Raw genomic sequence first — 26,939 nt, 5'->3', positions numbered from 1 at the left:
GCCACACTTTAACACTACTAACAATTAACAGATTTGCCCAAAATTTCTTTTAAGGAAAAATTAATAAGCCCCCTTTTTTAACTAATATAGCCCGTAAATGAATTTTTTTCAAAACTTTAAAGTTGTGAAAAATAAAAAGTTTTTTAAAACTATGTGTGTTTTTCAAAACAAGGGGGAATGGTTTTATTTTCAATTATTGGGCTTTTTAGTTTAAAAGATTACTGGGAGCAGTTGTTTAAAAACCCTCATCTAACGACTGATTTCTCCAGAATCCCTGCCACAATGCCTCTATCAGGGAAAACTGGAGATTAACAACTACATCTACAATTGCCTGAAACAGAAAATATACCTACTATACAATATCTGATCAAATAGATTTCATGTAAATTTATCACCTATATAAGAGCAGTATGAATGATAAACTTCGATTCAGGATTATCAATTCAGAGCATTATTCCTAAATGATATGAATTCTGATTTTATCTTGCCTCATTCCAAGTCAATGGATGATCAAATTATCTTTTATTTGCCCAAACAAATGATCATATTAAACCAATGAATTATCTGTATGTGACAAAGCCTTATTTATAAGACTATCAGAAAATACCTTACATGGCATGACACTTCTTTCATCATGAAACTTATATTCATAGGGGAAATATATGATAAAATGCTTAGCCTCAATCTGCCTAATGTTATTAAAAAGGAACTTATTATTTTCATGATTTCTTAACCAGTGCTTTTAAATCCCATAAACAAACAAGCATCATACTCTTTTGCCATTTTGAACTTCAATTTAATAGGAAGAAAATTGATTTTTGTTGCTTTTTGCAAAACAATAAGGCCTTTGAAAACCCTAAAAACTTCCATTTTTCTCTTTTAAAAGCCTTTTTTAAAAAAGTTCATTAACAAAGGGCGAGTTTTTAAATTCTCCCCCTAATTTTCATTTATATAAAAGGGGTGCTCTCAATTATTTACTAAACTATTTATTCAAGGGGAAAAAAATTAAAAAATACCTCAGGGATTTTCTCTCTGTTTCATTTTTTAAAATGAGGGATATGATCCATAGCCCATAAACCCTCGGGCAGGGGGTTTCGAGGTTACATCGATTTCACCAAAGTTCGGTATTGCCCCTGAAGCATCCCCCAAGAACTGTTGATGCTGTTGCTGCTGTGTGGTGGGACCATCATGTTGATGCTGACTTTCTGATCCTCCATAACCTCCGTCTCCACCCTCAGACTTCGGGCGAAATCTACAACAATTCATCCAATAAATAGTATAAATACGATTTACCACATAGTATCTCACATTAACCTGTCTAGTATTCAAGATTATTTGTGCAAATTTTTTCTCTCCCGATTTTGAAAATTTACGTGAAGGAAAAAATTCCATTCTGGTCATCAGCCAGGTCCATAGATATTCATCTATCATCATCATGTTACATAATGTGTCCTACTGTATAAACAACTACTCTTTTTTCCCTGATAAAGAGGCTGTTACTCAAGACATACACCATGCCCTTAAATCGAAGTTGCTATTGAGGACTCACAAACTTTTTGCCTTGATACAAGAGGTTGCTTTGAATATTGTTACAGATATAAAGATTTTATTTGAATAAACACTAAGTTTGCCATGGTAGAGGTTGCAACATAAGACAAATTTACTTTTTGCTCTGATACAAGAGGTTGCTCTTGAAGACAGATATAGAGGTTGAATTGAAAACACCCTTTTATTTTGCCCTCAAAAAGGTTGCTATGTAAGACAAACTTACTTTTTGCCCTGATATAAAGGTTGTTGTCTCATAGCCATAGTCTGATCATCAGTAAATTGATTTAAGGGAGAATTTGCTTTAATTCTAATACCATAATAATGGTACTTTGAATTGCCTCTGAAAAAAAAAGAAGAAATTTTATAAAAAAAAAATTAAGAAAATGGATATAATTGTATCTTTAAGTCAGCACAATTGCCTTAATTCTACTTCCTTGAACATAAAAAACAACAACAAACAAGAACTGTCGGAGGACAGTATTGGCTCGACTATTCAAAATGTTGTCACAAGGGTGATTTATTGAGTATAATAATGCTAGTTACCTATGAATACATAAAATTGACTGAAAAGGTACACAGGCTTGTTATAAAGATGTTTTATCAAGTAAATCACTGCTTTATTATTATGAATGCATAAAAATGTCCCCAAAAAGGCACAAACTCTTCAGTAGTTATGGAGATAACAGCTTACAAGCAAAATTTTACTATGAATTTTTAAGTTGAAAAAGGGGAGAAAAATCAGCCTAAATGCAAGATAGAATTATGGATCTTGGTCAGTGACCTACAATTATGATTCTAAATGCATATGTGAAGTTTTAAATAAATATCTTTAATAGTTATTGAGATATGTAATACTTGCATGTAAAACATTAACCAATAGACTAAGTAGAAAAGGGGAGATGAATCAGCCTAAATGCGAGTAGAGTTATAGAACTTGGTCAGTGACATACAATTTATGACTCTCCAATTATGACCCTAAGCACATGTGTAAAGTTTCAAGTAAATATCTTTGAAGAACTTTAACCTTTAACCAAATTTCCTAAGTTTCAAAGGGGCAAATAATTCTGCAAATATTGCAGTCAGAGTTATGGCAATTTTGCAAAACTGATGTACATTGTTACTATAAAAAAGTATTGTAAATTTCAATTGAATATCTCAAGCAATAATTGAGATATTTGACTTTACAAAAAAAAGCATTAACCAAATTTCTAAGTTATAAAGGGCATAATTCTGTAAATATTATAGGCAAAGTTATTCAACTTGTCAATATGATGAGCATTGTTACTATCAATAAGTATTGTAAGTTTCAATTGAATATCTCAAGCAATAATTGAGATATTTGAATCTACAAAAATCTTTAACCAAAATTTCTAAGTTGAAAAGGGGGCATAATTCTGTAAATATTGTAGGCAGAGTTATCGAACTTGTCAATCTGATGTATATTGTTACTATAAATAAGTATTGTAAGTTTTCAATTGAATATCTCAAGCAATAATTGAGATATTTGAATTTACAAAAAAACTTTAACCAAAATTTCTAAGTTAAAAAGGGGCATAATTCTGTAAATATTGTAGGCAGAGTTATCCAACTTGTCAATCTGATGTATATTGTTACTATAAATAAGTATTGTAAGTTTCAATTGAATATCTCAAGCAATAATTGAGATATTTGAATTTACAAAAAACTTTAACCAAAATTTCTAAGTTAAAAAGGGGCATAATTCTGTCAATATTGTAGGCAGAGTTATCGAACTTGTCAATCTGATGTATATTGTTACTATAAATAAGTATTGTAAGTTTCAATTGAATATCTCAAGCAATAATTGAGATATTTGAATTTACAAAAAACTTTAACCAAAATTTCTAAGTTAAAAAGGGGCATAATTCTGTCAATATTGTATGCAGAGTTATCCAACTTGTCAATCTGATGTATATTGTTACTATAAATAAGTATTGTAAGTTTCAATTGAATATCTCAAGCAATAATTGAGATATTTGAATTTACAAAAAACTTTAACCAACGCAGACGCCGACGCTGACGCCGACGCCGGGGCGACTACAATAGCTCTCATATTCTTCGAATAGTCGAGCTAAAAAGAACCTCATAAAACTTCAATTCAGCACAAAGTCTTTTTATACAGCTGAATTTATAGCTTTCTACAATCACTTATCTATTGTCAATATAAAGAAGACATGAAACAGAGCCCTGATGGGAATATTCATTTCAAAATTGGAATGGCAGAATGAAAGATGATCACCTTACTACAACAGATCAATATTTATTAAGACAGGTGTTCTGAAACATCAATACTTTCCTTTAGTACATAAAAAATACAGCAATGGAAGGTTTAAAGTTGCCAATGGTGGCAATATCTAATTTCTAAATAGTGTATTTAAATAAGATGTAAGAAATGAGAACATTCTGATCCTGACTTGTACACTTTTATGATATTTTGATTATATATCTACATATCTCTACCGATAACAACAGATGTGTTGTTCATGTAAAAAAATGTTTTACGGAAAGTTTAGTCATGTATATACAATTTATTAGTTTATCAAGTATGTACTCAATTTGCTTGTGTCTTCAAATTACTGTTAATTAACTTAAATTGTCCTTATGAGGTACAGGTTCTTACTCTCCATTTCCAAACACAACATACCTAGTTCCGAGCCTTCTTGTACGCAGCCCAAGGAACACAGAGCGTATAAGTTTACCAAAGGAAGCTGGATTCATTGGATCAAGATTCTGTTCCTGACAATGTCTCAGGTAATGATTATATAAAGTGCTGCGTGGCAGACTCACGCCATCTGCTGTCTCATAGTTATCTATCAACCACTGAACCTGAACAAAAGAAACATTAATTCTTTCAAGTCTCTATAGCAAGTTCCTAACTTTTAATGTGTAACACTACCTGAATTATTCTATATCAATTATTAAATAAATAAAAAATATCCAACCATAAAGGCAGCATAATCTGTGAAAATTGTTTTATCAAATTAAACTGACTTTCATGAAAAATCTTAAGATAACAATCCCAAAGGAATTATTATGGAAAAGAAAAGAAATATTATTTGTTTATCATAGTAAAACTAAAATTTACTCTCTAATGCTCTTAACAGAAAGGACAAAAAAATGAACTAGTCATGAAAGGGAATCAAATCCCTCATGCATATTTTTTAAAAGGCCCCAAAACAGTTTAAAACTTCATAAATTCTTTTAAAATTATTTTTCCAAATAAAATCAAATACAAAAAAAACCCAGGGGAATAGGGGTTTTATTTAAATAATATATTTTGGGAATTAAAAAATTTGAAAAGGAAAATGACGAGTTAAAAATGCAAATGAAAATAAAACTGAAACTAAATCTTGCAAAATTCATACAATAAGTTGATAAAAATAAAAAACAAAACTGCTAAATCATCTTCTGCTAAATGATATCTATCTACAAAATAAATTTTTTAAGACATTCAAATGTGACATGCCTTATCTTAAGTTATATTACAAAATGTGTCAAATTAAAACAAGGTATTTTCTCTGGAATAATAAATACAACAGTTACAAACATTGAATGTTTATCATTCTAAAACCTAAATCAAAGGCACATGACAAATACATGTAGAATTGTAATTTATGGAAATTAAAACACTAAAAATTTCAATTTCAGTAAGTATAGGCAAATTGCCTCTTTTACTAAAATACTGTCCACAGCAAAATTATGCCCTCCCCTTATCAAACACACACAAAAAGATATAAAGTAAAATTGAGCATCAAGATTTTCAGGGTAAAATTTTCAGGGTTCACAGTTCAAAATGACCCTTTTCATTCTTGAAACAGTAAGAATTTTATACCATAATCCAGCTCAGCCTGCATATCCATTTGTATAGACTGTTGACTGTCTTAACTAGAGCATTTTGATACTAAATAGCCTTACAATAAGCAGCTCTATCAAATGGAAGGCCTCTGACATATTCATAATACAAATTTAGTAGGTAAGGGTTAAATACATCTCAATACATCTTTCTTTTAAGCATAAATGTAATTTGGCAATATAAAGTTATACAATGGATACATGATAAATAAAGTATTCGAAGATTTCCTTATCTACTTGTTAAGCATATTATCATGTGCCTTTTTTAAAAGTAGAGGGATCCCAATCACCAATGTATACAAAATGCATGCGTTCATGCCGTCCTACAAGCAGAGGTCAACTTATATATGGACCATCCCAATGTCCAGCCATGCAGCCTATGAGAGCAGGGCAACAATACACTTTACATTCACCTAGATCAACAGGCTGAGAATATTAACTTATTGACAAATTTATATTTTCCATCTCATTTCAACTTCTAACTAAATTTGACTGGAAAGCCAAAGTTTTTTCACCATTTTAACAATAGTAAATTATTTCACTAATTTCTGTACACTGCTGAATACTTTTAAATAGACTGAAAGTTATTGTTTTTTGTTATTGTTTTTTTGTAACATTGAATGCAACTGAAGCCACTTTTTTGCTAAAAATCTCCATGAAACAAGACTAAAAATCCAGTATTTTCTTTCGACATTATCAATACAAAGCACATCACCCAACCTGTTGAATCTAGTTTAAAAGTAAATAATAATCATTATGAATTACCCCACTCTTGAGAGATGGAACATCAAGGTTTACAGAGCTACCTTTACCCTCGAAACTGCTGGCATAACGTGCCAGAGCTGATTGCTGTAAATTGGAAAAAGAGGCAAAAAACAAACATCAGTATCAATAGGAATTGAGAATCGAGAAAAACATTTGCAGAAAGATCACTAGATACACATCCTCCATATATAATACATTGTACTATATACTGGTATGTTACATAACAAGATATGTATAGACACAGTTACAACAAGGAAACAAAAAACTGAAAAATTTAGCATGCAAAGATACAACCTGTTAAACAATAAAGAATTTTGAGGAAAAGAAAATGCGAACAAATTTGAGGATCACTGTGGTTCATTTTGACAAAGACATGCTCATGTAAAGTTAAAGTTGTTACACATGTTGTTGGAATAAATAAAATAAAAACTGAAAACAATTATCACTGTCTTTTCTATATATGGAAAATCTTGTCCGTTTCTAAAAAGGGTATGGAATTATGTTCAGAGGTAAAGGTTTAGCTCTGTAAACTTGCTAATGAGTTTTGTTGAAAATGGCAAATTCTTCTTTTATTAAAAATGATATTTTTTATCAATCAACAATTAATTTCAACAATTAATTTCAGATAAAAATACCAAGAATTGTCATATGTCTGCTATTTAAAAATTTAAGCAATGGTGAAAAAAACAACATAATTACAGAAGTATTGCAAAAGCATGCAGTTTGATATTAAAATTAAATGAAAATCTACATTTCAAACTTCGATTTGTAGGTTACATTGTTGATTGATAAAAATATATATTTTTTACAGTATCAGAGCTACAAGGATGGTTGGAGAATTTCTATATATAACATTTTAGGAGAGTAACAGAATAAAAGACAAGATCTCCCATTGATGCCTTATAAAAACATAGGATACCTCATCTGATGTTTATCAAATTACACACAATTACAATATCACAACATCTATTACCACTTTCATATATATATACGTATATATGTGTGTAAATATACATGTATAAAACACTTGATATGATTTCATTATAAAAAAACAACCCACAAAAAAAAAACACTAACAGGGTAAGCTTTTCAAGCAAGTCGGAACAACATTTCAAATTCTAAAGCACCAATGGGGTGATCTTAAAAACCTGATTATGTAATATAATATATCGGATGTATGAAAGCTAATAAATCCTGGCTTCCTCATGTATGTATATTTATAAAGCAATTAACATGCACCCTATCATTACAACAATTACTATGACAGCATGCAGATGAAGGACTGACAATACCCTTAAATCAAAATATTTTGAACAATTTTCAATTATTTTACACCTCCAATAAAATTCCTTTCTACTTTTCAAATTTAACAGCATCACTATCAAGATTTGTTTTTTCCTTGAAAAGTATAACTTTCAATATGAGAGAATGACACAGATAACTTAACATTCCATTATAGTAACTGGTTGGGAAACGATAGGACACATGCATGAATGTAGGTTACTCAATGTTTATAGAATTATAAACAGTCCATTTATGTACAAGCCACAATGAAATGACCCAATGATTAAACAATAAAGAATGTATTGAACAATTTTCCAAGGCTAATAAAAGTGCACTATGTAAGATATAGTACTTACTTCTTGGCTTCGATTGTACAACTCGTCCTACAAAGATATAAGGGTTTAAACCTAACAATTGGACATACAATTATAAACACCTAACACAGAAGAAACAGGCATTGCAATAATGTATAAATTTCTTATTTCCTCAAAACCTTATTTTCTTTCATCAGACAAGGTATCCTGTGTTAGTTCATTAATGAATTAGTGAATAATGATGGAATGATGGATGAGGAATGATGACTATATGATTGAATGAAGGAATGATAAAGTTAGAGAAATGACAATAAGAAATCCTGTTATTTCTCAATCACTATCTACAATTCTCTTTCTGCACTTGTACTAAGGAAATTGTAGTGTTTTTTTCCTTATCTTCTAATTTGCTTTATTACATGTCCCTTAAGAATTTCTTCATCTTTCATTCCTTTTTTAATTCATTAAAATGATTTTTATGTGATTTGTGCAAAATATGCATTTGCTCTTTAACCACCATTTATGCTACAATTTTTCGATATTTTTTTGCCAAATTTCTCAAATACATAATTTGTTTAAAATGTAACTTTTCTGATTGAAGTCTCATTTATTATTTGCTAAAAAGATAATACTGAGTAACCAAATATTTTTCTTTTGCTTTGGAACAACAAAAATATGTACCTGAATATATCAAAACATGGCTGATACATAAGAAGTATTGGGAAATCTGACAGAAGCTTGTTTTTTCAATTCAATCTTATTTTATATCACAAATGGAAATGACAAAACTTAAAGAGGAAAGGAAAAACAAACCCAAACAAATTGAGTATAGTTAAAAAAAATAATATTTTTAAAGTAAAAATAAACCCCAATTTTATCTAAGCAAATTTAAAATATTCAAAGTTAATTTACTAAAATAAAAAGCAACTAAGAAAAAAGGGGGGGAAACAATTACAGCATGCCCACTATAGAATTTAAATGTCAGTTTATAAAAGGGAAGTGTCAGGGTTTTTACCCTCCAAAAAGCCCTTTTTTTCTTTAAAACAGTAAACTTTTTAAAAAACCCCTTTAAAAAATGCCCTTTACCTTTTTGACTTCAAATAACACACTGCTCCAGAAAAAACTGAAACAAGTATTGTAATGTCCCCTTTTTGGGCCAAAAAACTTTGCCTATATATAAAAAGTGCCAAAAGAAAAGGGAAATTCACAATTTGGTTGCTAGTAAATTTGAAAAATTTTTTGATCAATCACTATCAAAGTATTTTTGTGAGACTTTCTTTCACATTCAGATTTTAAGAAACTAATATTAATTTACAAAAGAAGAAAATTTTTTAAATACTGTTTTAAAACCCAACCTTTGAAAAGGGTTTTTTCAACTTAACAAATTTTTTGGAAATTTTAAAACAAAAGAAAATAAATTATGGTCAAATAAAAAGTGACAACCCCAAATTTTTATAAAGAACATCATCCCAAATTATTTTCATAGAGAAAAGATCCCTTAATTTTAAGAAAAAAAATCCCTAGCAGGTGATCCCCTGGTTTTATGTTTTAATGGTTCCCCTACCGTCCATTGTACCACCTTGTATGAGATAGGTGTTACCACCCTGCTGTGTTAATATATGGCCCTGCATTGTCTGAATGGCAGTTCCCATGTTTGGAAGGCCAGTGGTCACCTGTTGGATAATAATAGAACACTACAGATGGTAACAATGTATAAATCATAATTGATTTTAATGTCCATAACAAAATGTACAGAAATCAATGTCTGTGTATCTCAGTTACAATGCTAAAATCTATTACTTCTAGACAGGGCATAAAATATTTATAATGTTTAAAGCATCTTTTCAGAGACCAAAAGCATACAAGGAACAGAAATCTTAAGTTTGTTTTTCTGGGGGTTTTTTTATGCTGATTTTGTAGCATGTCTTTTACCAAGATCCGGGTGTCCGTGGCAGAGTGGTTAAGGCCGTTGACTTCAAACCACTTGCCCCTCACTGCTGTGGGTTCGAATCCCAACAGGGACTTAGGATTCTTTCATGTGAGGAAGCTATCCAGCTAGCTTACGGAACAACGGTGGTTCTACTCAGGTGCCCATTCCTGCCTGAAATAATGCACAGAAGGGCACCGGAGGTTTTTTACCACCAGTAAAAGCTGGAACGTTGTGATATGACCTATACTGTGTTGATGTGACGTAACCCCCCCACCAAAAAAAAATTACCAAGTTCAATTCAAAATAGGAATCAACATAATCAATACCCGGAATACATACTGATACAAATTGCAATGATCATTGTCACTCTGACATAGAGAACAGAGACACAAGGCAAGAAAGGCAGAACAATTATAACATACCTGTCCACTACTGGTCTGGTAGTAGGTGCCAGAAGATGTGTTATATACTGTAGTTTGTCCATAATCTCCGCTGTATTGTTGTCTGAAATAAACAAAAATACCAACATCAGCCTACTCCTTTGATAATTATTTTGTTTGCATAGATAATATTATGGCAGAAAATAATAATGCTGAAACTAAATTTACTTAAAGAATATGGAATTACAAGCACTACACAAGTCAACCAACACATAAATCAAAACATACTTCTACTTTCATTGTCACTGCCTACACCAGGATAGATCAAAATTAGGTATGTGCTAACTCAAAACCACAGTCACACAAAATACTCTCAGTTAATTTGCAAAAATCAGAAACTGAATATATTCTATATATTATACACAAACTAAGAAAACAGTTTTGTCAAAGGATCTTTGGTCAAAGGAAAATAGTTCAAAACAAAACATTTTCAACTAGCATTGAATTGTAATGAAAAGCAACAAAACTCACACAAAACAACATAGATTTTTGAACAAACTCTTACGTAAGGTGCCTTGTATGCAGTACTTAATAGTTACAATCTTTTTTTCTTTCAATTTTGTATTTTTAACTTCAAAATATGACCAAGGTTAAAGTAAGAAATATCAAAACATGGCTGATGCATAAAGGTGACATCCAACATTCATGTGTGATAAATTGGATCTGTCACTTTTATAACTAAATCTCATTTTTCTTTCCAGTTCCCTAATGTTCCAAACACAAATTGTGTGCATGTATCGAAAATATTTATCATGTTATTCAGAAATTAACTAACACAACACAATCACAACAAAAATTTACCCTTCGTTATTCCAGCGGACCCTGTTAAATCAACAGAAAAGGCGTATACTAAAACATGCTATCATAGCAACTAAAAACAAAATACGCAAAACTTAAAATTTTAAACCAGTATGATACAACTTAAATTCAACTCAAATAAAAATGTCAATGAAAGCCTTACTTAAAACTAATAACAACTCAAACAAAATAACAATCAAACCTAGTATATAACAATAAGAAACTTAAGGGAAGTAAATAATCTTATCAAAATACATTTGTATACTGCTGATTATTAAAGGGACTCCACTGAGGTTTAAAAGCCAAAAAACAAAACATTTGAATTTCTTACATAAATGAGCTGGGGCACTTTAAACAGAAATATATGCGAAGATAGTTAAGAAATAAATTGAAAATCGTATTTTTATGCTTTTCTTAGTCCAATTTAAGTGAAAAGCGTTTAAACGCTTTTCATTTTGGGTCAGTTTTTACAATTTGAATAATTATTCTGGAAAAACGAAATGATCTACAATTTTGCACCAGGATTAGAGGTCTAACGTACCTACATCAAATGGTACATTTATCTGGACAAAAAGATGTTCAATCCCATCATGTCAAAAACCCTCAGTGGAGTCCCTTTAATAAAGACAATTTCCTTCCATATTTTCAGTTACAGAGCATCACATTTTCTCTGTTAAATCATTTTCAAACATCAAACTGTGAAAAACTTTTAGCCATATTTTTACTTTCCCTTTTGACTTGAGTTGACTTGTATTAGCAGATAGGCAAAAATGTTTGACATTTGTCTATGGCCATAACAAACAATGCTAAAAATGTTTTCATTCTTTGATTATAGATAATCATCAATTGTTAATAAGCACTTGAAAATAGTGCCTGTGTAGAAAAAAAACAACCTTACAAACTACATACGTTTCTGATATGGTGGAGATACTTTCTTTATTGCTACTTCTCATTTGATAATCAAACCAAAATTATTAATGGAAAAACTTGTTAAATTATGTTTAATTCCGATATTACGTTTGAAACAATCATAAATAAATTCAGAAAACAGAAACATGAAGTCATGCAAAATTCAAGATTAATTAGAACAAATCAAAGAGTTAGTTACAACACAATATTCAATAACAATTACCAATTGGACTAACAATACAAACACAAAAATAAGGAGACCAGCGTGTTATAACAATAACAAAATTTTTTTAACATAAACAACCAAATGCCTTATGAATATTCAGCGTAAAAAGAAAGCCAATAAGTCAATTCCAAGCATAGACAACATAAATATAAGTTGTTTTATTTTCTATCTTTGTATAAACAAACTCGGTGCTATGCAACATTAATGTAAAACATGCCTTACACTTGCTTAAACATGCAATTTTTTGTGAGAGAGAGTAGATCCAGTCATATTTTGAGTTAGTGTAAGAAGTCATGCAGAACTTATGTCAACTGCTCATTCAAAAGTTACAAAACCAGCTTTATAACTGACTGTTATGAGAGAAGACCGACCAAGGAACTTTGTATCAATAATCTCAGGCAATTTCACTTTTGTCACAAGAACAAAATTTTTGCATGCACACAACATTTAAAATCAATGTCTAAGTTACAGAAAATAGGTAAATTATAAAACAGTAAAAAAATATTAAAACAATAGAAAGGAACTGCTGACTAAAGTATTTTTAAATAGCATAGATTTCTATCTTTATAATTTTCAGAATAACACCAAGCCAGGGCCCTCGATCTACAAATCTGCAGCCGATAGTCCCGACCAAAATAGTATGTTTATTCCCCATCAGAGGTAAAAAATCTCCCTCAAAACATATATAAAATCCAATGGGAAAAATGAAAAGTTAGGCTGTTTTTGACAAGTAAAATTGATCTGTTTCGCAGTATTTTTGCCAGCAAAATATTGTATATCTTCACTGTTTCCAGTTTCACATGGTTCAGTATTTGTATGGATGGACTGGAAAGACTTGCGTCATCAAAATGTCTCATAAAAAAAAATGCAAGCCGTACTGATAGTGATGGTGGTAGTTTATTGATACTTGAACAAAAAGGAAATAAACAAGAGGGCCATGATGGCCCTGAGGTCGCTCACCTGTATATAGGCCCCCCCCCCCAACCCAACGTTGCAGGGCCAATTTAACCCAAGGGCTTTTATTTGCACAAACTCGGTAGACACCCATAAGAAGATGTTTCATGCTAAACAACTAAGCTCCAGCTCATTGGGCTTTTTGAAAGAAGATTTTTTTAAAGTTTTTACTATACACATATAGTTAAAAACAATGACACCCCTGGGGCCGGACCAGTTTTGACCCCAGGGCTTTTATTTGAACAAACTTTGTAGACACTTACTAGAAGATGTTTCATGCTAAATATCTTAGCTCTAGCTCTTTTGGTTCTTTAAAAGAAGATTTTTAAGTTTTTGCTATACACATATAAAGAAAATCAATGACCCCCGGGGCGGGGCCAATTTTGACCCCAGGTCTTTTATTTGAACAAACTTTGTAGACACTCACTAAAAGATGTTTCATGCTTAATATCTTAATTCTAGCTATTTGGGTTTTTTCAAAGAAGATTTTTTAAGTTTTTGCTATACACATATAAGGAAAATCAATGACCCCCGGGGCGGTGCCAATTTTGACCCCAGGGCTTTTATTTGAACAAACTTGGTAGACACCTATTAAAACATGTTTGATGCTAAATATCTTAGCCATAGCTCTTTGAGTTCTTTAAAAGAAGATTTTTTAAGTTTTTACTATATGCATATAGGGAAAATCAATGATCCCCCACGGCCAAAAAACCCTTCTTTGTAGGGGCCTAATATAGGCTGCTTCCCCAACCAAACTAGCCTCTTTTTTTCCCCAGTTTGGTTCTCAAAATTCCCCAGTCTTTTGAAATTTCCCATAGAATTTAGAACAAAATTAAATGATGGTGTTGAATTAAGGTCTTTTACTGCCTTATTAGTATTTCCCAGTGCTTTTTGCTTTTCTACTTTGAAGAACTTGTTAAAAGTTTGTGTTAAACTTGAGACCCCTTTTCCCAAAGTATGCCAAAATCACGCATATTTTCCCCAAGAAAAAGGCTGAGGCCCCTTCCCCAAAAATGGTGTTTTGGCCCTGCCCCCGGGGCCAGACCTGGGGATGATTACATTGATCAGTAATTGATTAAATTACAATTACTTTCAGATTTCATAGTAATTGATTAAGATTGATTACTCACACTTGCCTCTGTAATCAATTGAATTACAATTACTTTAAGAGAGTAATTGATTGATAATTGATTACATTGAATGTACCCAAAATTAAGACCACCCCCGCATTTAGGACCATTTTTAAAAAGGTTCTTTATGCCTATGGTTTCATGATCCAGATTTAACCACCTGCTTATTCACTTCTAAGACCACCATATTCAGTCCAATTTTTTGTTTCAATTTTAATGTGACTAATGAGACACTTAAATTAAGTCAACACCTATCATGATCTTAAATTTGTTGCTATGATCTTCATATAAAAGGTGTGAAAAACTGTTATTGTATGAAATTAGGTGAGAAGGTCCATTTTAGAGTTGTACATTGTTGCATTCAGCATATTTATTTTTTGAAAAATTAAATTTTTATTTGATTTATGTACATCATATAATAAGTGATACTGTAAAATTAAAGTTAAATTTCTTCAGAAATATGTTTTCTTTTAATCAGATTAAATATCAAAGCATTGTTTGATAGTGTCTTTTATAATGTATTTGTAGTTAAATGTTAATATACATATTGTTTATTCATACAAAATGACTAAAGTAGACTATGGTCTTAAAGTATGTAAGCAATGATTAGACTATTCACTTTGTTTCAGTCTGAATAGTGGTCTTAATTGAGGATTTTTACAGTATAAATGTAAAACAAAAATTAAACTGTATCATGTAAAATAAAGGCATCCTTTGAATTTAAATAGTTTTCTGTTAAATCTGAAAGTAATCAATGTCAATCAAAATGTAATCATAATTACTGTCTGAATTTAAGCTGTAATTGATTAATAACAATTAATATAATCAATGTTGGGCAATGTAATCAATTACATGATGATTACAGTGTAATCATGTAATCAATTACAAAATCAATGATTACAATTAATGATTACCCCAGGTCTGCCCGGGGCGGGGCCAATTTTGACCCCAGGGCTTTTATTTGAACAAACTTGGTAGACACTTATTAGAACATGTTTCACGCTAAATATCTTAGCTTTAACTCTTTTGGTTCTTTAAAAGAAGATTTTTTAAGTTTTTACTATATGCATATAGGAAAAATCAATGACCCCCTGGGGTGGGGCCAATTTTGACCCCAGGGCTTTTATTTGAACAAACTTGGTAGACACTTATTAGAACATGTTTGATGCTCAATATCTTAGCCATAGCCCTTTGAGTTCTTTAAAAGATGATTTTTTAAGTTTTTACTACATGCATATAGGGAAAATCAATGACCCCCCGGGGCGGGGCCAATTTTGATCCCAGGGCTTTTATTTGAACAAACTTGGTAGACACCCATTAGAACATATTTCATGCTAAATATCTTAGCTCTAGCTCTTTTGGTTCTTTAAAAGAAGATTTTTTAAGTTTTTACTATATGCATATAGGGAAAATCAATGACCCCCCGGGGCGGGGCCAATTTTGACCCCAGGGCTTTTATTTGAACAAACTTGGTAGACACCTATTACAACATATTTCATGCTAAATATCTTAGCTCTAGCTCTTTTGGTTCTTTAAAAGAAGATTTCTTAAGTTTTTACTATATGTATATAGGGAAAATCAATTGACCGCCCGGGGCGAGGCCAATTTTAACCCCAGGACTTTTATTTGAACAAACTTGGTAGACACTTATTAGAACATGTTTCATGCTAAAAATCTTAGCTCTAGCTCTTTTGGTTCTTTAAAAGAAGATTTTTTAAGTTTTTACTATGTGCATATAGGAAAAATCAATGACCCCCCTGGGGCGGGGCCAATTTTGACCCCAGGGCTTTTATTTGAACAAACTTGGTAAACACTTATTAGAACATGTTTGATGCTAAATATCTTAGCCATAGCTCTTTGAGTTCTTTAAAAGAAGATTTTTTAAGTTTTTACTATATGCATATAGGGAAAATTAATGACCCCCCGGGGCGGGGCCAATTTTGACCCCAGGGCTTTTATTTGAACAAACTTGGTAGACACCCATTAGAAAATGTTTCATGCTAAATATCTTAGCTGTAGCTCTTTTGGTTCTTTAAAAGAAGATTTTTTAAGTTTTTACTATATGTATATAGGGAAAATCAATGATCCCCCGGGGCGGGGCTAATTTTGACCCCAGGGCTTTTATTTGAACAAACTTGGTAGACACTCACTAGAAGATGTTTCATGCCAAATATCTAAGCTCTAGCTCTTATGGTTTTTTAAAAGAAGATTTTTTACGTTTTTACTATATGTATATAGGGAAAATCAATGACCCCCCGGGGCGGGGCCAATTTTGACCCAAGGGCTTTTATTTGAACAAACTTGGTAGACATTTATTAGAACATGTTTCATGCTAAATATCTTAGCTTTTACTCTTTTGGTTCTTTAAAAGAAGATTTTTTAAGTTTTTACTATATGCATATAGGGAAAATCAATGACCCCCCGGGGCGGGGCCAATTTTGACCCCAGGGCTTTTATTTGAACAAACTTGGTAGACACCCATTAGAACATGTTTCATGCTAAATATCTTAGCTGTCGCTCTTTTGGTTCTTTAAAAGAAGATTTTTTAAGTTTTTACTATATGTATATAGGGAAAATCAATGACCCCCCGGGGCGGGGCCAATTTTGACCCCAGGGCTTTTATTTGAACAAACTTGGTAGACACTCACTAGAAGATGTTTCATGCCAAATATCTAAGCTCTAGCTCTTACGGTTTTTTAAAAGAAGATATTTAAAGTTTTTTCTATCGGTTGCCATGGCAACCAGAGTTCTGCATGGAATTAAATTCTTTGAACAATTTTTAAAGGTGACCACCAAAGGAACATTCCTGTGAAGTTTGGATGAAATTGGCTTAGTGGTTTATGAGGAGATGTCATTTAAAGTAAAAGTTTACGGACGGACGCCGGACGAAAAGCGATCACAAAAGCTCACCCTGTCACTTTGTGACAGGTGAGCTAAAAATCCCCCATAAATTCCCCACTGCTAAGGGTACCGAACCACTTCTCCCAAATTGGATCGAGGGCCCTGCAAGCATGAAGAATATATCTTGTAGCTTCTTTAATCAGCAGTTTTTTTTATTGTATATACAATCATATTTTTGATATACCAGTAATAATCAATCATATCAGATTAATTTAACCATAAGTGACATTAATAAAGAATTTGTAGCTTACAAACAGTCAAACTGGTTTTTAAGACTCAATTCCAATCCCCAATTTTTAGTTTAAGTGAACATTCATTAGATGTGTAGCAAAACAAACCTGCATTGAGACAACTGTTGACTTGAACATTGATGAAATGAAATTGTTAAATATAAAGAGTGTAGAACATTGATGAAATGAAATTGTTAACATATAAAGAGTGTATCACCATATTCAAGATGCAAAGTTTAAAGTTCTGTCAGAAATCTACTATGATTTTTTCAAGAAATGAAATTGGAAAATAATACAGCAACTTTTAAACTTTGGTTCAAGTTCCTTTTCATAATAATATCTCTATATAACTTATCTGAAAGGCTGCAGGCAGAATTACCATCACAGTTTATCTATAAGAAAAATACTTTATTTTCAATTTAATTCAGGTCAGTCTTGCTACACAATTAATTTCACTTTACTGATTTATTAAATGTGCTCAAGTGTTAGTGAGTTTATACTATATCAAAAGAGGGTAAAAAAACACTCCAAAATATTAATGAAAAAAACATTCTTGATATTTTTGAGTGCATTTTAAGTGGGTGGGGCACAAACGAATAGAAGCCATGCTTAGACTGACAGCACCACAATGGCAAACTTAGCACCATCACGTCTAGAACATGTTAGTTCATACATTTGACCGTTTGTAGATGCGTAGATACTGGGATCATTGCCTTCTACATACTGAACATGTGCTGGATAGAGCGCTTGGCCTCCTTGGTGGATGGCAATATTCTCCTGGTTGCTCTGATTCTGCTCTGTAAGGGCCTCCGCTACAGATGCTGAAATACACATTTAGTAAGTAAGATCCAGATAGTCCAATATTCAAATATAACTGACATTAAGGAACAAATCATTTGCTAGATTGCTTATAATTTAAGATGCTTAAAGAACTATAGACTATTTTTATGAAAAAGTCTTAAAACTCAAATTCTACCATCATTAAATATGTATTTCTCAAATTTCAATTTAAGATGTCTTTATAGTAAGGGTGTAACGGTTTACCGGTATACCAATATATTGCAATATGAAAAAATAGATTTCGTACCGCGGTACGATTTTTGGAAAACCGGTATTTTATAAAAATCATAATTTTCAATTAATTGCCTTCTAATTTTGTACAAATTTCCCATAAAATCTTTAATTGGCGAATTTTATTGGCACCAATGTAAGGTAAAAGTATCCGACAACTAGTACACTTAAAAATCAATAAGCGGCCGCATAATTTTCATAAGCGGCCCAGATGTGTAAGGTCACACGTGACTAGTTTTGTTTATCAAATTGTGTGACACCTTACTTTCTATTTATTCCTAACATTTTTATTAAGTTTCTACTAAAAATATATACATATGATAATAATATATAATGTTACTCCATCTTTACATCAAAACATATACACGACAATACGTATTGCAATATATTGCAATACGCTTCAGCAAAATGGCAATATATTGCAATACGGTTTTTGCCGTATTGTTACACCCCTACTTTATAGAGACCCGTGTCTCATTTTCTGAAATTCATCTGGCTTAAAGCTTAAACGGCAAGTCTAATTTCCTATCTTTGATATATAAATGACAATAAACTAGATGTTAGTAATTGTTTTTTGTCTGAAACATAGACTCTTAATTTCCTCAAACACATCATAAAAATCCTTCGCAGACATGCATAACACGACTAGTTTTAGATTTTACAGCAATGAAATATTTCGTACTAAATTAAAAATATGTAATGAATATCAAAATAAACTGGCTGAAAATATAAATATAAGAAACTAGTTGTTAACACGGAGAAAAGATGTTCAATATTTCATATACAATCTACCAGTTTCGAAATTTCAAATATCAAATAATTAAGACATGAAGATAATGCCAAACTTCATGCATATTTATCTTAAATTCTTTTTTTTTTAAATTTAAAACATACTCTATTTAAAAGAATAAACTAGCCTGTTTGAATTTAGAACCGTTTAATTTTAATTCTAGAAATTTCAATTTAAAAATGCTATATAATTATGTGTATCCAAAGACCTGTCATCCTGTTTTTCAAGTGCTACATAGGCTAGTTTTTAATGTATCTAGGACTTGAAATGTACTAATCAAAAGTGGTTTTACCTTTCAAGCAAAGGTAAATAAAGAATATTTCAGAAAACTGAATTGCCTTTAAGAAAATTGAAATGTGTCAACTCTCTTACTTGTAACAATAAACTGCTGCTGGCCTGTGTGGGCCTGAGCAGGCTGAATGATAGTCGCCGTCTTCTGTACTTGATTTGACTGGGATGAAACTGGCGATTTGGAATTCTGAAAGAAAGTCCATTGTAATTTCTTACAAAACATAGGAAAACAATTAAATACTATTAAGCTTTTTTAAGCTAAGAAATATGAATAGTAACAACAATCATCAAGTAACATTATAAACAAGAGCTGTACTCTGCAGGGGACTGCTTTCAATAATGATTATTATATAAGAGAAGCTTGATATACATAATTATATGAACAGAATGTAATGTTAAGAACAAAGAAAAGAATAATTTTATGAACATCTATTGATAAAGTACCTGGTTCACCTGATGAACTTGTACAACTGTAGGATTCATTGCTTGTAGGTCAGTGACAAAAGTCTGTGTGGCCATCAAGTCAATGTCATCTAGTTCTTCTTCTGAGTCAACTGAAATATAAAAAAAGTTTCATTTTTATGAACATAATTCTGTGTTTCTGCCAGAATAAGTTTTTGGCATCATTTGTGACCCTGTGTATGAAAATGCAAAGGGTCATTCAAACTAATGGTCTTTTATTTCAAATTTCTGAATAACTTATAATGTTCTGTTCATTGTTTCATTTAATACAATAACATAATAAACATTGTTTGTCTGAAAAAAGTTATTTCCATCTCTTGATCTTAATACATTTTTCTCTCTTACAGTAGGATAAGACTTGCTTACTAAGTTACTTTGTGACATCGTCATGATTCAGATTTATTTCTTTTGTATTTTTTTGTAAATTGATTTGTAAACAACAGTGATTTTCCTACTTATATAACAGACTCCGAAAAAAGGTCTCTTTCCAAGGCCTCTTCAAAATCATGCTGTTTTCCCAAAACCAGCTTTTTTACTTCCCAAATCAGCAATATTTCCCAAATTTGAGAGGCTACGGCCTAATTTCCCAAAATTAAGAGGCTATGGCCCAATTTCCCAAAATTAAGAGGCTAAGGCCTAAGTGAGAAAAATCACTGCAAACAAAACTAAAAGTCCCCAGAAAATTGCACATTTAGCAACAAATATAAATCTATAATATACGCTGTAACCGATATCTTGCTATAAATTATATATAAGGAACAGAAAATAGTAGGGAAATGGGCATCAATGGCAGGGACTTAAAAGACTAAAGCAGCACTCTTGTTATACATAATATAGTGGATTAGACTGTCACTATGTATTTTTAATAAAAACCTGAGCAAATTATATTTAATACGGTAACAATTCAGTATAATTCAAATAAGTACATGAGAGACTAACTGCAAACAGTGCTTACAGTGTTTTTTTTCAGTTTTGGGGGAAGGGGGTCAGTGCCCATTGGGTGGGGAAAAATAGCGCGTAAATGCCAAAAAAGGGGAATTTTCAGTGTTATTAATATTCAATAAAAAGACTAAAAATACATGATTTTTTAACAATCCTTTAAAATAAATAAAATAACTAATTGAAATTAGTTAACAACTTTATTAACTGAGTGACTTCAGTTCAGTTTGATTCTTGTTTGGGTTTATTTTTTTGACAGTGGGGAATTTTCGCAATTTCATGGGGAAAAATATATATTCCGAGAGGTGGGGAAAGGGGCCGAATATCGCCGAATATTTCGACCAAAAAAAACACTGGCTTATTAAAGTTACTTCTACAAATTTTAATGCAATCTCTTTGAAGTATGCAGTGTCTATTCTAGGAATTGAAAAATAGGGGTGATTTTCCCCCCTCTATTTCAAAAAAAGGGGCGATTTTAAAATCAAAGGGTGCCAATTATAAACTGCCAGTGTTAAATCGTCTGCATTAAGTTTACACTGAGGCGTTTCAACGCGATGAAATATTTAAAACGATAATATTTATTTAAGGCAGCAAGAAAGTTGTCCCCCCTTAATTTTTAAACGAAAACAGTATTATTACAGAACTGCCGCGATTGATTATAAGGGATTGGCAAATACAAATAATGGAACTATCTTTCAGCGTCTAGATCGTAGCCAAGCTAGGAATTGCCTCATTTTTCTTGATTATTTACTACACTAAAAATGGCGCCCAACTGTCAGACCTAGCACACTAGTTCCTGGTCGATACGGAACATTCCGTTAATTTCCGTCAACTCACGTAACCAGTACCATACGGTACTAAATTATTATAATTAGCTTACAGTAACCTCCCTTTCGGTTTCGGTTATGTAAAATGTAAACAAAACAACCAAATATAATGCGGGATGGAAGTTTTACGGTTTTATCAACTTTTTTTATAGATGCGCAATTTTCACGCACATGATTTTGAATTGTGCGCGATCTGTTAAATACTAGCGTGAATCGCGCAATCGCGCGTCCTAGAATAGACACTGAGTATGTCTTGAAAACTTACAAAGTCAATATTAAGCCTTGTGTTACATCTCTTTTGATATGTATAAAATTATAATTTATCTCTATGATGTACTTCTAACATAAGGCAAGGTTTCCACAGTAAAATCAATATACTTTGAACAAATATTGAAGTTTATGCCTAGAAATCAATCCTGCTATAAACTGCTTCATCATTTAGGAAATTATACAGGAGAACATGACCATCATGTTGTAACAATTTTTTTCAAAGACTGATAACCAGATTTTTTATGAAATGTATGGAAAGAATTTTTTTCAGCATCAGGGAACGACAGAAAAGTGATTTTCAAATAGAATTGAAATCAAATTTTAAAAACAGGGTTCCACTTTCAGCTTAAATTGAACTTGTTTACAAAACATCAAAAAAAAACTATGCACTTTAGTCAATGCAAGTTTATTTCATTATAAAAAGTATTACAAAAAAAAATAATACATTCTTAAATTAGCATCACATGTACAAAACACAGCAATCTGGGAGACTCAGATATTACGGTAAGCAGTAAGTTAGGCCCTTGAATGAATGGTCCAGATGGTGAGACCTAAATTAAATGGTAAATAAATCTTGAAAAAATTATTTCAAATCCCATCAGGACAAAAAACCTCAGCTCATCCACTCCTTTACCACCCCCCCCCCCCCCAAAAAAAAAAATAAAACCATTGTGCAAGCAGAGTATGCAAGTATAACAGAATTGTAAGAAAAAGTTGTCAAAATTATATGCACATTACACTGCCTCTCACCAATTTTAAAACAAAGATGCAAAATATTGGTTTTTAAATATACAAGTTACTGGTGTCCTAGCAGTTTCCGGCCCTTTATCATTTTCATCCAGTCATTCCATTTTGTCCAGTAGGGCATCTATGTTACTTCATCGAACCAGAGATACATTTGTTTTCTATGCAACACAGCGATTTATATGTTTTGGACTTTTGGCTGTTGTCCACAGTTACCTTAGAGAACTTGTGACATTTAAAAATAGGCAACACCTGGGGAATTCTAGTTTGAATGTCCAATAACTGAGACCCAATTCCAGGTAAATCAATACTTTTGAAAAATATATATAATATTTGCAGACGAAGAAAGGGTTGGGAAGTAAAATCATCTTAGCATTCCTTGCTGGTACTAAATAATATTCAAAATAAAAAAGGGCCAAAAATCTGCTATGAAATTTTTAATGAAAAGTGAGAAAAAGTGTTACATTCAGGCCTATATTCCAATTAAAAGTGAAGTAAATGCACAGTTGTGCTGGCCAGGTACACCTAACTTTGTTCTATCAAAGTTTTGTACTAGTAGGTAGACAGATGTTTATCTTATTTGTTAAAAGGTGTGATTTCGGACTGGAAACTGCTAGGAAACCAGGTTGTAAAGTTAGAAACAGTAGTATAATCCTACTAATTTTTAATTCATCTTTGACTTCACAATTAATTTTCTACCCTGTGACTATGATTTTTCTCCTTATATAACAGAGGCCTCTCAAAGGCATCACTTTCCATTAAAACCATACAGTTTTCCCAAAAATCTAAACATACACCAGCTTTTTAACTTCCAAAATAAGCAATTGTAAAAATTTTCCCCATAAACAAGAGGCTTAGGCCTCTTTCCAATTTGGTGAGATAAGTTTCCCAAAGAATGCAAAAAAATGTAAACAATACAAATAATTTGTACAAGAAATTATGTCAAAGTATCAACTTTGAATAAGTTACCATGCATTTTTTAAACTAAATATCATATTCTGGATATTAAAATCTTCTCCTTATACATTGGTTTAATTTGGTTGATATTCTATACACATTTGTTGTATTGCTCAGTTACCAAAAGGTCTGGTGAAGAGTTTCTTGAATTTTGGTGCAACCTCAAAATATTAAGCTAAGTACAAATGGTATGATCTTCATAGCCATGTGATGTTATCTGTAATTTTAACATTTATTTAAGGAAATTTTATCATTAAAATGCAGTACATACAATTGTAAATATTGCAATACATCTAAAAAAACAATAATATACATCCTACAAAAATATATTGAAGGTATTTGAAAATGGAACTGAAACTAAAATTGCATTTTTACGCTTCAATCATCTCACCTTATTAAAGCTCAAGAAAGGGGTACTTTGTCATCCTTTCAAAGTAACTCAAAAGTTTCAATAAAAAAATTATGTCTAATTTAAATTTTACAATCATCAAAAGTAACCAATCTACCCTTTTTTATCTATGTCATAGTATATCACAGCAATTCATTTATTTAATTTTTTAAAAAATCTTTTGAAAATAATGTTTTTTTCTCACATGTCAATTCATGTCCAAAAAAATCTAAAAATAGAATAACCAACTTTAACTTAAATATCTCTCAAACACCAATTTTTCAGTAAAATAGCATCTAAACTGATAAGAGTATTAAATTTAACATTCAAAATGCTGCCTATCAACATTATCTAGCTCATCTTTAACATCTCTTAGCAACCCGACTTTCCCCGTGGTAGCGTCTACGCATCCATGGTATTTGGACGCTTTGAGCAACCATTTTGAATGCCCCAATTTCAACAAAAAATCCTTCTCATCAATAGAAAAAGTAAACAGTTAAATTACTAACACATTGTTTCCATGATATCACAAGCCACTGGCTCTTTCTTACTCCATCATATAGAATTTCAAAACTACCGCCAAATTCCTTTATTTTACCAAAAAATTTAGACTGCAAGCAAAGACCTCGCCATTTTCCTGTCAACAAACATGACGGATTATGGCCGATTAAAAAGACCTTTATTTTGAGGAAAATACTGAAAAATACATATTGATACATTATTTACAGAGATGCTGCTGACAAGATACGTGATACTACATATAAAATGAAAGAAAAATCACCTTTAACGTTGGTGGGTAACAGTCGTCACAGCTACCGTGTCTATGGCGTTTATTCCTACGGCAACAGTTGCCAGACTCTCGCGTCACTAAATTTAGTATTCATACGCTTCGCAAAACCGGAACTTGAATTTTAATGCTATAAACCGATCCAATACATTTCTATTTTCTTCAGACAATATTAATTCTATTTACACTTTTATTTACCCAAAATAATATAGTTAATAAATAATCTTTTTCTGCATTTCAATCACATTAACTCCGGACTATTTTTCATCATATCACATGCCAAAACGTGATGCGGCACGTACTAGTTGAAAGACAAAATGGCGGCCGACATTCGTGTAGCGTCTTGACAACTACGGCATTTTTTCAATATTTTCAATATTAACGTCGTTGCAGCAATCAAATAAACATGTTACATATTTAATTGTTGAAAACATTCTTTATACTTGTTGCTGTATTGTATAAAGTTGTTGCAATGGTATTTTCATATTTAGTTTATAACCTTGAGGTCACGTGGAACTAACACGGATATGTCACATGACCAAACAAGTGCGCGCAAGGGCTTCTAGCGGGTTTCATATTGTTTCGGGGTTTCTTAAGGGAATAAAGTAGTAATATAAATGATAACAGAAATTACGATATGTTAAATCCTAATGATATATTTAACTGAAAATTACTGAATGGTTTAATCAGAGACATATAAATAGTATTTTAACGTCTCTGGTTTAATATCGTATAGCTCAACAGTACATAGTAGAAACGGATAGAGTAATGGATAAAAATTAAGCTTAGTGGAAGGTCTAGCATCACTCGTTTCTCATACTAAATTGGCATTTTTTTCAAGTAGATTTAATCAAAGTCTAAAAAAAAATTCTACAATGTATTTTATTTTGAAAGACTAATATTCCGAATCGGATTACATATGATACTGATATGATGCTGTACACCTTTCGCCACGGTATTCGCGTATTTAAAGAACCTGTGCACAATTGATTCATCAGAAATGAAGTAAATTCTGTATTATTTCATGTAAATTTAATCAAGAAAAAAATTTAGATCTACTTATTAACAGTCATCTTCCAGATTGAGTCTCCCTTAAAGGTTTTAAAGTGGCTTCATGATATTAAAAGCATCAAAATGGACCAAACAATTAAAAGAGTCAAATGCCCATACACAATATCGATAAAATGCTCGGTGCGCGCACGTCGCAGAGAAGCACAGGGCATCGGCTGGAGGTTTGAAAAACTCGGATGGCAGGGACGCCGAGGAAAGTGTGCTAGGGTGCGTGAGCCTCTAGCACATAGCTAGAGTGATGGTTTGAAAGGCAGGCCCTTTGCTTGACACCAACAGCTCTTTTAATTCAGGGGTATCTCCTTCATATATTTTTACAGGTTACATACATTTAGGTTCTCATTAGCCGCCTTACAGTGATCAACATTTGGCTCAAAATTCATATATATCTTTGGCTAATTCTCCATGGAATTTGCATGGAGGTAAATTATTACCACTTTGTGCTTCAAAACTAACCCTTTAAGTGCTTGACGGGGTCCGAAGTCGACATTTAGTGCGGACCCTCATATTAAACATACATACATACGTACGTACAATGAATTTCATCTAGAGCTGGAATCTAACACAAGTTAACCTACCCATGTGTGTAAGGGGCGGGGCATGCAAATAACCTTTCTAACCAAGTTTTCATTTAAGGGAAAAAAAACAACAACTCTACCGTTTTCCCACAGTAAGTTGTTTCATTCTATTGCATTGTACATTCATGACACTGACATCATAAATATATAAGGAGTTTTAAACTCAGGTTAAAATGTCGCACAATTCATGTTGGCATACATTTTTATTTCACTTGATTTTCAACAGGAACGTACGTTGTGTTTCTACAGATGACTCCGGTTGCAAGCAAAGTTTAAGATAATGAATTATCATACCAGACAGAATTAACAAGGTTACACTATTATTTAGAATAAAGCTATCCGCGATATCGATATATTGCAAAATTGGTGATGCGAACAATAAAATTTCTTGTAGTTTTTAACACTTTCTTTGGAATATACAAGCAAGACTTACAAGCTCTAATAACAAAATCAATCATATGTGCAGCGTAA

General features: G+C 31.8%; 1 protein-coding gene across 1 annotated transcript in view; it reads right to left on the bottom strand.

The window, feature by feature from the left end:
• Positions 1–24,694, bottom strand: part of LOC132746007 (DNA-binding protein RFX2-like) — a 31,876-nt gene extending 7,182 nt beyond the window's left edge. Inside the window, 14 exon segments of the mRNA XM_060735048.1 lie at positions 255–331; positions 1,017–1,094; positions 1,096–1,252; positions 1,772–1,888; positions 4,211–4,392; positions 5,437–5,442; positions 9,304–9,334; positions 9,336–9,451; positions 10,131–10,212; positions 10,950–10,970; positions 17,970–18,117; positions 19,530–19,635; positions 19,902–20,002; positions 24,545–24,694. Of these exon segments, the coding sequence (XP_060591031.1) occupies positions 255–331; positions 1,017–1,094; positions 1,096–1,252; positions 1,772–1,888; positions 4,211–4,392; positions 5,437–5,442; positions 9,304–9,334; positions 9,336–9,451; positions 10,131–10,212; positions 10,950–10,970; positions 17,970–18,117; positions 19,530–19,635; positions 19,902–20,002; positions 24,545–24,557 (1,235 nt within the window). The 5' untranslated portion in view covers positions 24,558–24,694.
• Positions 24,695–26,939: the final 2,245 nt, after the last annotated feature.

This window comes from Ruditapes philippinarum, unplaced genomic scaffold, assembly GCF_026571515.1.
Source record: "Ruditapes philippinarum isolate M1 unplaced genomic scaffold, ASM2657151v2 ctg2125_1_1_1_1, whole genome shotgun sequence".
Classification (NCBI taxonomy): Eukaryota; Metazoa; Mollusca; class Bivalvia; order Venerida; family Veneridae; genus Ruditapes; species Ruditapes philippinarum.
The sequence above is the reverse complement of the archived record's forward strand: the minus strand, read 5'-3'. Positions and strand labels throughout refer to the sequence as shown.